The sequence below is a fragment of the Paralichthys olivaceus genome, chromosome 4 (genome assembly GCF_024713975.1).
Source record: "Paralichthys olivaceus isolate ysfri-2021 chromosome 4, ASM2471397v2, whole genome shotgun sequence".
Lineage (NCBI taxonomy): Eukaryota > Metazoa > Chordata > Actinopteri > Pleuronectiformes > Paralichthyidae > Paralichthys > Paralichthys olivaceus.
Window position 1 is genome coordinate 27,487,394 of NC_091096.1, and position 15,915 is coordinate 27,503,308.

Here is a 15,915-nt window from a genome sequence, read left to right on the forward strand (position 1 = left end):
TTTTACTGAGTCAACTAGTCATAAATACCTGATTTGCAGAAACAAATATGTTTAATAATTATCAAGTGATTGTTTTGTTTGACATGAAGCCAAACTTGAAATTTAATTTTACATCATCAGCTTCCCAAAGAACAAAACCCTCCAAAGCCAGAAAAGATGGCTACACTCAGTGGCTCCTGTTCTTCAGATATAAAGGTAGGGTTGGTTATTTCTCTCCACAATTAATAGACACAGGATACAACTAAAACATTGCATGTGTTCAACTTTAAAAAAAAAAAAAAAAAAAACGCTTTCTAAATATTCATGACAAAAAAAAAATCACACTAACGTTACCCAAACAAATCTCTAAACTATATAATACCTTCAACTGTACTCTGAGTATGGTTACTTATGAATTGATTGACAGTAGTGTCTTTTTAGAAACATACACATCTGAAACAAAAGGCGGACAACCCTTAAAGTGTACTCTTAACAGTGCTCTGTCTCAAATTTGCACTTGCCAATGTAGTAGCATAGAGATGGGCCTTTTTTAAATTCGTAGGAGGTCCAGCTAAACAGGTTGTAGAAAGCTTTCATTTTGTGTGTGTATCAGGACAAACCCCATAAATTGAATATTAATAATAATCCTTTATACCATACTTTGTTTAGCTTCAGCCCTGGGCAGATGAAGACCCACTGTTTGAGAGCACAAACAAAGAGAGAGGGACCATTTGGACGGTGAGGGCAACTCATAGTCAGAGTGATGGTCGGTACAACACATTCTCCAGGAATCATCAGTGCACCTGTATGGCACTGACATTTTTGGCTTACCACAACGAAGGATTGCGATTCAACAGAGACAACCTCGACAGAGTGCTTCAGCAGGGAGATGCTCTCTATGTTGGCATCAAAAACCAGCTCATTTTAGATAAAAGCTTTGTAAGTGACCACCTGACAGTCGAGGAAATGCCGAAGCAAGTTTTAACAGACACTGATATCTACAATGTCCAGATGTCTTCAGTGAGATGTGGCTGCGTGAAGGCCCCAGAACACACCCCTGTTGGTTGGTTGAGTCTTGCCAAACAACTTGAGGCTCTGACAACAGAAGTCAGTCATGCCATACTCATGGTATCTCCTGAGTGCTTTGCAGTTTTCCGGGACAGATCAGGGCGTTATGGACTCTTTGACTCTCACACAAGAAGTGGAAGAGGTCTACCCCAACCAGAAGGAACTGCAGTTATGCTGACTTTCAACCATCTCTGCGACTTGATCGACCACCTGCACAAGCTGTTTAAAGACCGTGGTTGTTATGCCGGCTATGAGTTTGTGCCTGTTTCTTTCCATTCTGTCAATTCCAGTGGCAGTCATGGACAGGCAGCTGATGTGGAGGTAACAGTAAGTGCTGCATCTGTACCTCAACCAGACACAATTGCACAAGACCCAGAATCGCAGTCACAAACAACTTCCTACTTACCAGAAGCAGAAACTGTTGGTCCAAATGTGGACATGTCAAATGTTTCTTCAGCTCTCCCACAAGCACAACTAACTGTGGAAGCTGAAAGCCCAGAGAAAATTGAATGCAAAGCACATCCAAAAGATCTAGGATTGAATCTAGGGGTAGAACAAACAAACAAAGCAGGAAAAAATGTATCAAAACTAAACAGAGAACGTCAAAAAAAAGCAAGACGTACAAGTAAATCTACTCCCTTTGAACCTACTCACATTAGCAGAAGCAAATGTGAAAGAATCAAATATGCTCGCTGTTCAGAATTTCGCATTAAGAAGCTGCAGGCTATGCGCATTAAATATACCAAAGACCACCATTACCACCAACAAAAGCTGTTATCATCCAAACGTAATTACAGAGATCCTTGTGTTAAAGGCAAAAAGATATCATACAATGCCAGAAGATACAAGACAAATCCTAACTTTCGGTGCAGACAGAAAAAATACATGGCCCAGACATATAACACAGATTCTGATGTCAGAGAAACTAAGAAAACGTACGTCAAATCAAAATATGCGTGTGACCATGACTATAGACAAAAACAAAAACAACGTCAAACCAGGTATTACAATGATACAGTATTTAGACTGTATCACATACGGCGCTGTACTCTGAACAGAAGAGACAAGCTGGCTACAAATGCTACTTTTCACCTTCATCACAAGTTGAAGCGGGCCCTGAAAATAAGAAGGAAATACAGACGGATTGTAATCCACCAAACTCCACAGCCTGTGATCAACAGTGTGATGCAAGCTGAGATGTTTTCCTTCCGTGAAAAAATCCGTAATGGCCCCACCTATGTTTGTACAGTGTGCCACAGGGCACTTTTTGCTAATCAGGTTGTGCGTTGCAACAGGTCCAAATTTGTCAAAAACGTTCACTTGGTAGCCAGTTGCTTAACAGGGAAATATGTTCACGTTTGTGATACAGAATGCTCGCCTACTTGTACCGTTCCACAAGAAAGGCAGCAGGAGTGGATTTGCCACACTTGTAACAGCCACCTGAGAAGAGGAAGCATGCCATCCATTGCAGTGGCTAATGAATTAGAGCTGGCACCTATCCCACCAGAGTTGGGTGAATTAAATGTGCTTGAGAGACAGCTGATTGCCAAAGTCCTGCCTTTTGCAAAAATTATTGCATTGCCCAAAGGACAGCAAAGAGCAGTACACGGCGCTGTTGTGTGTGTGCCATCAGAAGTAAGTGCAACAGTGAACTGTCTCCCAAGACCCAGCGGTGAAGCCCAGCTGTTACAGGTCAAACTGAAAAGGAACATCAAGTACAAAGGTCATCAGTACTTTTACACTGTCAACATGAGAAATGTGCTGGCAGGACTACACACACTGAAAGAGATGCACTCAGAATATGAAGACATAACCATCGATGAGAGTGCTACTTTCAACTCAGATGATCAGCCGGTGGAGGCTGAAGCAAACGGTGAACAGGCCGATCAGTCCAAATCAGACCCAGAGAAAGACAAAGAGGAACTTAGACCTGGTCTGGCCCTGGACACCTGCATGCAGCCACCTGACATTGCACAGGACATTTTATCATATGGCGAGGGAATATTTAGCATTGCACCCGCCCAAGGTAACAAACCCGTTGGCTTCTTTGCTATTCCAAAACTAGAAGCCATGGCCTTCCCTGTTCAATTCCCAACTGGACAGAACACATTGGATGAGGTCCGGCAGATTAATGTGTCCCCAAGCATGTACTTTAACGCAAGGCTTTTCTCAGCAGATAACCGCTTTGCAATGGACCAGACTTACCTGTTCTTCTCGCAGTTTGTGACAGAAACACACATTGCTAAAAACAGCATGTCAATTCAACTGCGTAAAGGTAAACCAATCACAAGAGATGGACGCAAAATTTCCAGCCGGATGCTTCAAGATAATAAAGAGGTTGAAAGACTGATAACAAACAAGGACGCGACACGATTCATGCAACCTCTCCGAGGCACTCCAGCTTATTGGGAAAAGGCACTGAAAGACTTACATGCCATGGTCAGACAGGTGGGCAAGCCCACATTCTTTCTGACATTTTCTGCTGCTGAGATGAGATGGCCTGAGTTCATAGAGGTCATAAAAGCACAACAAGGTGAAAGTGTTGACTTTTCACAGCTCGACTGGAATGCAAAATGTGACATTCTACGAAGCAACCCTGTCACTGTGATGAGGATGTTTGAAAAAAGGGTTGATGCGCTAATGAATCTGATCCTGTCAGACGCACAGCCCATTGGTCAAGTAGAAGATTACTTCTATCGAGTGGAGTTTCAAGCCAGAGGAAGCCCACACATCCATTTGGTGGTTTGGATTAAGGATGCACCTGAGTTTGGAGAGGATAAGGACGATGAAGTGTGCAAGTTCATCGACCAGCACGTAACATGCCAGATGCCTGACCCAAATGCAGACCCAGAGCTCCACAAAATTGTCTCCGAGGTTCAGATGCACAGCAGAAATCATTCCAAATCTTGCAGAAAAGGCAGCAGCGAGTGCAGATTTGGTTATCCTAAAGCACCCATGGACAAAACCATCATCACTTGCCCAGACGATCGTGAAGATGATGATGACAAGAAACCAGCAACAAGTAAAAGTGGGAGAAAAGGGAAAAAGTCCAAGCCAAAACAGAGACGTCTTCGACAGATCCAAAAGGACGCCATGGCTAAACTCAAACCAATATGGACTTTCCTTAGTGAATCAAAGAACCCACCCATGACTTTGTCAGAACTGCTGGAGAAATTCCAGATGACCTACCAAGAATTCAGGGTCAATGTCGAGAATCTAACTACCGGCTATGTCATTGTGATGAAGCGTCGTCCAATCGACTGTTGGGTGAATGGATTCAATGACCATTTGCTCAGGGTATGGAACGCTAACATGGACATTCAGTTTGTTCTCGATGAGTACTGCTGCATTGCGTACATGTTGTCATACATGTCCAAGCCGGAACACGAGATGACTCAGACGCTCAATCAAGTCATCGGTGAAGTGCGTAAAAAAGACGTCAATGAGAAAGACGAAATGAAGCAGATCATGCAGGCGTACTCCAAGCACAGAGAGGTAAGTGCTCAAGAGTCTGTGGCGCGGACATGCAGCTTACCACTAAAAAAGTGTTCGCGCAGTGTGGTGTTTGTACAGACTGATGAAAACGCACTGAAGATGAGTCTTCCCATGAGCAAGTTGAAGGAAATGGCTCCTGATACAGAGCAAGTGTGGATGTCGGGATTACCAGAGAAATACGCAGACAGACCCGAGGAACTCGAAACCATGTCTTTGGCTCAGTTTGCTTCAGAGTACAGGATACTCTATGGACGGCAAACAGAAGGTCCAAATGCCATTCGCCTTTTGAATGAAAGAGGATTCATTCAAAAAAGAACTAGAGGAAAACCTGCCATCATCAGATTTCCCCGCTTCTCTGAACAGAAAGACCCAGAGAAGTTTCACTGCAGGTTGCTTAAACTGTACTTGCCACACAGATCCAACGATGACCTCAAAAGTGAACAATACCCGACATATGAGCAGTACTACAAGTGTGCTACCAAATGGGAGTATGCAGTAAAAGACCTGGTGGATGCCATGAAGAACCGATATGAAGGACATGGCAAAAAACTGCAGAAGGCCCTGGAAAAGGTCAGTGAAGAAGGTTCCCTTTTTAATGCATGGAACCGTTTTGCATCAGAGGCTGAGGTGGATCATTTGGAGTGCCTGGAACAGCGACCAGTATCGGACCCCAATGAGGAAAATGAGAGAGACGACGTGCCTGAGTATGAAGTCACACGTGATGGAACTGTACCAGCAGTAGAGGCACCAAAGCTGAGTGCAGAGTATGTTAGACAGCTGTACCGAAGCCTCAACGAAACGCAGGCGTCCATTTTCTACGCTGTGCGCGAGTGGTGCCTCAAGCGTGTCTGGGGCAACAATCCAGACCAATTCTTTTACTTTGTCTCCGGGGGAGCTGGCTGTGGAAAATCCCATGTAATCAAATGCATATATGAGGAGGCCACCAAGATTCTGCACCAACTCCCCAGATTCCGTGACCAGGCAGACATGTCCATGCCTGCAGTGCTACTGACTGCATTTACTGGCACTGCAGCATTCAACATATCTGGAAAAACCCTACACTCCATCCTCAAACTGCCAAAATCTTTGAAACCACCATATCGAGGACTTGGCAACGCATTGGATGAAATGAGAGCAACGCTATCCAATGCAGACATTCTGATAATCGATGAGATATCCATGGTTTCCAAAGAGTTGTTTTCTTATGTCCACTGGAGATTTCAACAGATCAAAGGCAACAAGAAACCTTTCGGAGGGATGTCTGTCCTGGCAGTAGGAGACTTCTACCAACTGCCACCCCTAGGTAGAGCCAAACCACTCTGTGTCTATGAGGGGTCGGTGCTTGACCTATGGAAGGACAATTTTAAAATGGTCACCCTGACACAGATCATGCGTCAAAAAGATGATCTTGCTTTTGCAGAACTGCTGAATAGGATGCGCGTCAAACCAAAGACAGAAGCACTATGTGACAATGACAGAGCTTTGCTCAACACACGTGTCACTGACATCAACAACTGCCCACCCAATGCCCTGCATATATTTGCAACAAACAAAGAGGTTGATGCGCACAATTCTGCAACCGTAAGTGCTCTCCATTCTGACTTTGTCAACATCAAGGCAGAAGACCATCTGAAGGACATCCCCAGCGGGCAAATGGTCCAGATTGGAGGTGTCAAGGGAAACAAAAGAGATTTACCTGACAACATACAAGCTGCGCACGGCGTACGCGTTATGCTCATCAGGAATCTGGATGTAGAGGATGGACTTGTTAATGGCACATTTGGAACGATTGCCAACATTGTGACAAGAGAGGAAAGTGGACGAACGACAGTGAGACTGGTTGGACTTAAGTTAGACAATCCAACCGCCGGACAAAAACTCCGCAAAAAGGTAAAAGGACCGTCAGATGACTTGGTGTATATTGAAAAGAGCGAGGAATACACCAGCAAAAAAGGAGTGGTCCGAAGGCAGTTCCCGATGAAGCTGGCCTTTGCCTGCACAGCTCACAAAGTGCAAGGCATGACAATGCAGTCTGCAGTAGTGTGCTTGAAGCGTGTGTTTGAGTCTGGAATGTCGTATGTTGCCCTCAGCCGGACAACCTCACTTCAAGGACTTTACATAACAGATTTGGACGAAAAGAAAATCTATGCTGACCCTCAAATCGCAGCTGCAATGGAAAATATGGAACAAGCATCTTTCCAGAGCACAAGGCCACTGTTGCAAAACATCACAGCAGCAGATCAAACAGCTCAAACTTTGACACTAGTACACCACAATGCTCAGGGACTTCCTTCTCACATTGAGGACATGAAGTGCCACCATGAACTGCGACTTGCCGATGTTCTGTGTATAACAGAAACACATTTGTCTGGATCAGTTGATTCCCCACAGTTCCAGTTAGAAGGATACAACATCTTTACACGCAGCAGACATGTGTCCTACACAAATTATCCAGACATGGCAAAAAAGGATGGAGGTGGAGTTGCAGTGTACTGTAAGAGCCACATTCAAGCAGAGGCTCGAAGGTACATTCAAAATGTGACTGATCTTGAGTTTGTAGTTGTAAAATTGGAGAACCCAGTCCAAGCACTGATTGCAGCTGTGTACAGACCACCACACTTCAGCTTTGAGAGGTTTTTACCAAATATGTCAAATCTCTTAGACTCTCTCGCCATAATGAATCACCAGCCTGTCATTGTGTGTGGAGACTTTAATGAGGACCTCCTCAGCAAAGGAAAGAAGACAATTCATGAACTGTTTCACTCCAGAGGCTATACACAGATAATCACAGCTGCAACAACTCAAGGTCAGACACTACTTGATCACATTTATGTATCTCAGCCACATATGTGCCTCCAAAGTGGTGTGCTCCAAACCTACTACAGTTATCACAGTCCAGTTTATTGCGTTTTAAGTCTGTGATAACCATAGCAGCTATTATATATGAATATAACTTTTTTTAATTTGTTGATTTGCTGGCTGTTTGGATTGGCTCCCAAGGGGGCGGTTCAGGCAGCGGCGTGTTTTTACAAAGTCAAAGAGTTATCGAGGGCGTCTACTGAGCGGGCAAAATGGCATTCGTTACATCGCCATACAAGCCAGTAGTCAGTCCGATTTCCCATTATTTTTTTTATTTCTTTTATTTGCTGGCTGTTTGGATTGGCTCCCAAGGGGGCGGTTCAAGTAGCGGCGTGCTTTTACAAATTCAAAGAGGTATTGAGGGCTTCTACTGAGCGGGCTAAATGGCATTCGTTACATCGCCATACAAGCCAGTAGTCAGTCCAATTTACTATTTTTTTTTCTGGGTGCTGCGTTCAACCATGTTATTTAAGCCCAAGTTTTCTGGGTTATTTGCTATTCCTATTTATTTGTGTATAATCATGTTACTTAGGCCTAAATTCTCTGGGTACATTGTCATTTCTATTTATAATCATGCTACTTAGGCCTAAAATGTATGGATGTGTTGTTATTTCTATTTATTTGCGATTGTGTATATAATCATGTGAATTAAGCCTAAGTAATCTGGAAGGTTGTTACTTCCATTTCTAATCGTGTTACTTAAGCCTACGTTCTCTGGGCTGTTGTCATTTGTATTTATTTGTGATTCCGTGTAGTATCATGTTACTTAGGCCTAAGTTCTCTGGTCAGTTTTTATTTCTATTTATTCATGATTCTGTGTATAATCATGCGACTTAAGTTCTCTGGACGGTTGTTACCTCCATTTTTAATCATGTTACTTAAGCCTAAGTTATCTGGACTATTTTTATTTTTATTTATTTGTGATTCTGTGTATAATCATGTTACTTAAGCCTAAGTTGTCACAGGGCGTTGTCATTTCTATTGCATGACTTTTTAATTTCTTTTATTTATAAAGAGGTATTGAGGGCTTCTACTGAGCGGGCTAAATGGCATTCGTTACATCGCCATACAAGCCAGTAGTCTGTCCAATTTACCTTTATTTTTTTTTATTTCTTTTATTTGCTGGCTGTTTGGATTGGCTCTCAAGGGGGCGGTTCAGGCAGCGGCAGGTTTTTACAAAGTCAAAGAGGTATTGAGGACTTCTACTGAGCGGGCTAAATGGCATTCGCTACATCGCCATACAAGCCAGTAGTCAGTCCAATTTACCTTTATTTTTTTTATTTCTTTTATTTGCTGGCTGTTTGGATTGGCTCTCAAGGGGGCGGTTCAGGCAGCGGCAGGTTTTTACAAAGTCAAAGAGGTATTGAGGGCTTCTACTGAGCGGGCTAAATGGCATTCGCTACATCGCCATACAAGCCAGTAGTCAGTCCAATTTACCTTTATTTTTTTTTTATTTCTTTTATTTGCTGGCTGTTTGGATTGGCTCTCAAGGGGGCGGTTCAGGCAGCGGCAGGTTTTTACAAAGTCAAAGAGGTATTGAGGGCTTCTACTGAGCGGGCTAAATGGCATTCGATACATCGCCATACAAGCCAGTAGTCAGTCCAATTTATCTTTATTTTTTTTATTTCTTTTATTTGCTGGCTGTTTGGATTGGCTCTCAAGGGGGCGGTTCAGGCAGCGGCGTGTTTTTACAAAGTCAAAGAGGTATTGAGGGCTTCTACTGAGCGGGCTAAATGGCATTCGTTACATCGCCATACAATCCAGTAGTCTGTCCAATTTACCTTTAGTTTTGCGTACCGTTAGGTTTAAAAAAATTCATCAACAACTGATTCTTTCATCTGCGATTCTGGGTCAATCACATTCTTAAATTCTAACTTCTCTGGGTGCAGTATTATTTCTATTGTGTGACTTTTTTATTTCTTTTATTTGCTGGCTGTTTGGATTGGCTCTCAAGGGGGCGGTTCAGGCAGCGGCAGGTTTTTACAAAGTCAAAGAGGTATTGAGGGCTTCTACTGAGCGGGCTAAATGGCATTCGATACATCGCCATACAAGCCAGTAGTCAGTCCAATTTATCTTTATTTTTTTTATTTCTTTTATTTGCTGGCTGTTTGGATTGGCTCTCAAGGGGGCGGTTCAGGCAGCGGCGTGTTTTTACAAAGTCAAAGAGGTATTGAGGGCTTCTACTGAGCGGGCTAAATGGCATTCGTTACATCGCCATACAAGCCAGTAGTCTGTCCAATTTACCTTTAGTTTTGTGTACCGTTAGGTTTAAAAAATTCATTAACATCTGATTCTTTCATTTGCGATTCTGGGTCAATCACATTCTTAAATTTTAATTTCTCTGGGTGAAGTATTATTTCTATTGTGTGACTTTTTTTTATTTCTTTTATTTGCTGGCTGTTTGGATTGGCTCCCAAGGGGGCGGTTCAGGCAGCGGCAGGTTTTTACAAAGTCAAAGAGGTATTGAGGGCTTCTACTGAGCGGGCTAAATGGCATTCGCTACATCGCCATACAAGCCAGTAGTCAGTCCAATTTACCTTTATTTTTTTTATTTCTTTTATTTGCTGGCTGTTTGGATTGGCTCTCAAGGGGGCGGTTCAGGCAGCGGCAGGTTTTTACAAAGTCAAAGAGGTATTGAGGGCTTCTACTGAGCGGGCTAAATGGCATTCGCTACATCGCCATACAAGCCAGTAGTCAGTCCAATTTACCTTTAGTTTTTTTTATTTCTTTTATTTGCTGGCTGTTTGGATTGGCTCCCAAGGGGGCGGTTCAGGCAGCGGCAGGTTTTTACAAAGTCAAAGAGGTATTGAGGGCATATACTGAGTGGGCAAAATGGCATACGTTACATCGCCATACATTTTATTTCTTTTATTTGCTGGCTGTTTGGATTGGCTCCCAAGGGGGCGGTTCAGGCAGCGGCGTGTTTTTACAAAGTAAAAGAGGTTTTGAGGGCTTCTACTGAGCGGGCAAAATGGCATTTGTTACATCGCCATACAAGCCAGTAGTCAGTCCAATTTAACTGTGTTCTGTTAGGTTGACATTTCTTTGTATTTGTTGAATGTCATTTTTCTTTCTTTTTGTATATTGTTTACCCGAGTGTTTTGAGTCATTGTAAACTCGTGGTATAGTGGCACAGTTGTCTATTGGGTGGACATTGATTGACAAATGCTGTGTAAGTGTAAACAAAGTGAGATAAAAAATGAGACAGAGGGATCCCAAAGCAGTTCCAGTGCAATGCAGTTCCAGAGATCCAGATGCAGACAAGGAAAAGGACAGCTGCTTGAATGAAGAAGTTGCAGCCCAAAAAGAAGAAATTGAGGTAAGTAGTAGTTTAACATAAGTATAGAGATGCACAGACATCATTGTTGGTGTTTATTCAGTCAAATGTTCATCTACATATTGTTTGGTATATAATGCCCAGAGAATTATTGTTTGTAACTCATTCAGAGAGATCTAGAATGTTTTGTAGGTTATGCTGAGTATCCTGATGTTTGTTTTATTTTTCCATAGCCACCCACAGTGAAGACGGTTACAGCGGTGCAAAGTCCGAGAGGTGGCAGTTCAAAAGAGGAAGAAATTTGGTAATGCACCACACAAAATGTCTTCACCTCTTTGTCTATTAAGGTTGTTATGCCTTTTGATAATTATTCTTAATTGCTTAAGTTAGTTGCTGAAGTTATGCCCAGTGCCTAATGATGCTTTTGTTTCCTCATGCCATGACACCCACATGAGGTAGTGCCTGACTACTCGTTATCATATGCAGAAAAACTGCGTAAAGCTAAGTACTCATTTTCTTAAACATAATACAATTGTGTTTTTTCCCTTTGGTCTGAAACATTAAAATTAATGCAGTTTTGTTTTCTATTTCTTTTTTGTTATATGACTGCCATAATCTTGAAATGGTGAGAAAAAGTCATGAGGACGAGCAGAAGAAGAATGACCAGTTCCTGTGAGGGACCCATGAGGCTGGCAAGGAGAAGAACCTGGTCCATCAGAGATGACAGCACTTCCATGTCCAGTGAAGAATCAGCTTTACACACAAGGCTTGAGGTGACACCTTACACTTTATGAAGACTACTGCATCATTACCGTTGATCAGATGTACTACTTGCCAAAGATATTTCATCAGCAACTTGTCTTTTTCCCACTAGAAATCAGAACAGGAGGGAGAATCTAGACTGACATGTCATAAGACACCAGCAGTTTCAGTAAGGGAAAGCAGTAACAACAATAATTACGCAAGTGATGCCAACAGCAGCTCTTTTGAAGTTTCTGTTTATGCTTTTTCTTTTAGAAAATTAAAAACCAAATGAGACAGAGGCCGAATCAATGATCAGCAAAATGGGCAAGTCATAGCTTTATTGAGGGACAAGAGGATCATCAGTGAGAACCCAAGTAACAACAGCAACCTTTGAGAGAACTCGAGGGAAGAAGCGACATCCCAAGGTAAACAATACGACTGACAACTGGCATTTAATCTTTTGCCAAACTGGTGTTTTCTTTGAGTTCCTTACTGAATTCAAATACAGTTGAGTCACACACCTGTGCTTTCAGGGATAGAGGAAGATGGCTGGATTCTTCCAAGATGTCCGTCTGCTGCACATCAAACCAACTGTATCCATTCTCCATAATGGTTACCTCAAAGCAAAGTCTTAACCTTTCTTGATGCTGCATACTATGTGGTTTAACATTGTGCTTATTGTAGTGTTTTCATTTGAGTGTTTTGAATATTTCCCTTTTGTTTTTTTTGTTTTTATAAATATAGATGTAGGGAAAGTACAATACAAATACATACAAATTTAAACATATTTTTAAACAAATCATAATTTATTAACTTTTATAAATGTATAAAATGTGAAGTTATATTCTATCAAATGTTGTCAATGTATATCTTGAGTTTGTAATTTATAGTTTTCTTGTTCAATGTGTAATATTTTTGTTATTTATTTAATTTATTTATTCCTTTGTACAAATAAACTGTGAGAGATGCTTTACTTACTCTTTCTCTGGAATTGAGTTTTATTTGTAATGGTGTAAACTGCAATTCTGGGTTCGAAATTTGTAGGCATAGCTACAGCGTGGCAAAAAAAATAAAACCTGCCACAAAGAAGGCAATCTGCAGTTTGGTTCAATTCACTTCCATTGACTTTGTGACTTACTACTGGAAACATCAGAGTCTCATCAGGCTGCAGATCAAAATGCAGCTTTTATAAATGTCTCTCTCTTTCCTATTGAACTGGTACAGTCTCTCTCTGAAATTGGTCAACTCTCAGGGTCTCTGTCCTTCGTCTTAAAGGAAATGCCTCTCTGTACGCGAGCGTCGGCGACGAGCACAAGGCACCCATTCAAAATGTCTCGGCAGGAGAGATTTTCTAGTTATTCTTCGTTCTTCTTCCACCGTTTTTTTGTCCTGCTACTCCTCCCACAGATTTCATCGCACATACTCGAGACCTATAAAAAAACATGCGGAATTACGTCGAATCGTGTGCTATGACTTTTCTAAGAATTTCGTCCAATAATTCGCTCAAAAATCGCGAAAACGTGGCCGAAATCGACGAATGGGACTCGAGGTCTCTCGCCCTAAAGAGAGAATTGGCCAAAACGGGCGTTTTTCAGCCACTTTTTCTCTGTTTAAACACTTCTCCTAGCCACAAACGGAGTCCGACAGACATGATTTTTACATCTGGTGAAAGTAGAGTTTGTTTCCTACGCACACATGCCACTCTGACATCTCTCGGTCCAGTAGTTTAGGCTGAGTCAATTTACCGAGAAATCTTTTCCGGTCTCATCTCTCCATTGACTCCCATGTTAATTTTGGGAAAAAAAGTCAGAAAAGGAGAAATACAGAAAAAAATTTCTAACTCGCTCCCACGGCCTCATTTCTGAACTCTCTCCCGCCAAAACATATCTGTATGTTCGTGGAAGTCTTGGGATTCTCAAAATGTTTTCATTTCTCAGATAGGACTTATAGTTTTTCAGTTACAAGCTTTTGTTTGAAGAGTGGCGCTAGAGCAGCGCCCTCTAACTTTTGAATGGTCTTCAATGGAGATCACCAAAAAAGATTCCTGATGAGAAAACTAAATTTCTAAATCGCTCTTACGGTCTCATTTCTTAACTCTTATTAAATATAAACATATGTGGACGTCGGCCAAAGTCTTGTGATTCTCACAATGTGTTCATTTCTCAGATACGACTTATAGATTTTGAGTTAGAAGCTTTTGTTTGAGGGGTGGTGTGAAACCAGTTTTTGTCTCCAAAGTGTGCGCGCAGCAGGTGTTCCTCATCTAATCAGTGAGTAACCATAGCAACCCCATAGACTGTCAGAGGTCAAGTCTCCTCTATAAATTTACTAGATTCAAAGTTTTTGCCACCATCCGCTTTGGCCCAGTGGTTAAGGCACTCGGATCATGTGACGTAAGTCTGGGTTCGAATCCGGGTGTGGGCAGTGGTTTTTGCTAAATTTTGGAGCATTTAAATAAAAGTTAAAATAAGCCCCCCCACCCCCCCCATAGTAACTGGATATTACCAAGAACATGTAATGGGCCTTTATTTTGAAAATAAGCTCTCCCCCATTATAACAGAATGTTACTAGGAAGTCTATACAGAGCCTTTATTTTGAATATAAAAATAAACAACCCTCCCCCATTGTAATAGAATGTTATCAGGAAGTCTGTACAAAGCCTTTATTTTTAAAATAAGCCCCCCCACCCCCCCATATTACAAGGAAACATGTACAGAGCATATGTTTAAGTGTATAAATAAGCCCCCCCACCCCCCCCCATAGTAACTGGATATTACCAGGAAACAGGTTACGAGCCTTTATTTTGAAAATAGCCCCCCCCCATTGTAATAGAATGTTACCAGGAAGTCTGTACAGAGCCTTTATTTTGAATATAAAAATAAACAACCCTCCCCCATTGTAATAGAGTGTTATCAGGAAGTCTGTACAGAGCCTTTATTTTGAAAATAAGCCCCCCCACTCCCCATATTACAAGGAAACATGTACAGAGCCTATGTTTAAGCGTATAAATAAGCCCCCCCATAGTAACTGGATATTACCAGGAAACATGTAATGAGCCTTTATTTTGAAAATAGCCCCCCCCATTGTAATAGAATGTTACCAGGAAGTCTGTACAGAGCCTGTATTTTGAAAATAAGCCCCCCCATAGTAATAGAATGTTACTAGGAAACATGTAATGAGCCTGGTTTTTCAAAATAAAACCCCAAGATGGCTACAGGATGTTCCCAGGGAGACGGAAAAAGAGTGGATTTCCAAAATAAAACTCCCAAATAGTTACAGGATGTTCCTAGGAAGCGTAAAAAAAGCTAGATTTTCCAAATAAAACCCCCAAATAGTTACAGAATATTCTGAGGAAGCCTAAAAGATGCTGGATTTTCAAAATAAAACCACCAGATGTTTACAGGATGTTCCCAGGGAGCCGGAAAAAGAGTGGACTTTCAAAATAAAACTCCCAAATAGTTACAGAATGTTCCCAGGAAGCCTGAAAGACGCTGGATTTTCAAAATAAAAACCCCAAATAGTTACAGAATGTTTCCAGGAAGCCTGAAAGATACTGGATTTTCAAAATAAAACCCCCAGATGGTTACAGGATGTTCCCAGGAAGCCTAAAAGACACTGGATTTTCAAAATAAAACCCCCAAATAGTTACAGGATGTCCCTAGGAAGTCTAAAAAACGCTGGACCTTCAAAATAAAATGTCCAAATAGTTACAGAATATTTCGAGGAAGCCTAAAAGATGATAGATTTTCAAAATAAAACCCCCAAATAGTTACAGGATGTTCCCAGGAAGCCTGAAGGAGGCTGAATTTTTAAAATGAAATCCCATGGATGGTGATTAGACCTTATAAAATGGTTTCTCTCTGTCTCTGAAATTGGTAAAGTCTCTCAGTCACCACTCTGGATCATGTGATCAAAATGCATCTTTTATACATGTCTTTATCTCTCACTGTCTCACTCTCTCTCCCAGGGTCTCTCTCCTTCCTCTCGAACTATTACAGTCTCTCTCTCTCTCTCTCTCTCTCTCTCTCTCTCTGAAATTGGTCAACTCTCAGGGTCTCTGTCCTTCGTCTTAAAGGAAATGTCTCTCTGTACGCGAGCATCGGCGACGAGCACAAGGCACCCATTCAAAATGTCTCGGCAGGAGAGATTTTCTAGTTATGGGTGCCTTGCCAGCTGGGGGCGGAGCCCCCAGCTGGCAATGCATTGCATGGGGCTTCGCCCCATGCAATGCATTGGCACTTATATTATTATTCCTCGGGTTTATTATGGGTGCCTTGCCAGCTGGGGGCGGAGCCCCCAGCTGGCAATGCATTGCATGGGGCAAAGCCCCATGCAATGCATTGGCACTTATATTATTATTCCTCGAGACTTTCTGCGTTTATTTTTCTTATTTCTTCTTCCTAAAACTTTGTCCCGCTACTCCTCCCACAGATTTCGTCGCACATACTCGAGACCTATAAAATACGATGCGGAATTACGTCGAATCGTGTGCT

At 42.0% G+C, this 15,915-nt stretch overlaps 1 protein-coding gene across 1 annotated transcript; it reads left to right on the forward strand.

Moving 5' to 3' along the window:
- The first annotated feature begins 684 nt into the window (after positions 1-684).
- On the forward strand, positions 685-12,399 carry LOC138407352 (uncharacterized). Its single transcript, XM_069522850.1, has 5 exons — positions 685-10,720; positions 10,912-11,451; positions 11,553-11,609; positions 11,696-11,847; positions 11,956-12,399. Exon 1 carries the CDS (start codon positions 787-789, stop codon positions 7,462-7,464), a length of 6,678 nt encoding a protein of 2,225 aa, XP_069378951.1. The 5' UTR covers positions 685-786; the 3' UTR covers positions 7,465-10,720; positions 10,912-11,451; positions 11,553-11,609; positions 11,696-11,847; positions 11,956-12,399.
- Positions 12,400-15,915: the final 3,516 nt, after the last annotated feature.

What these genes read in the sequence shown, in the direction of transcription:
- LOC138407352 (XM_069522850.1), top strand. Translation starts at nt 787, where the DNA reads ATGGCACTGACATTTTTGGCTTACCACAACGAAGGATTGCGATTCAAC.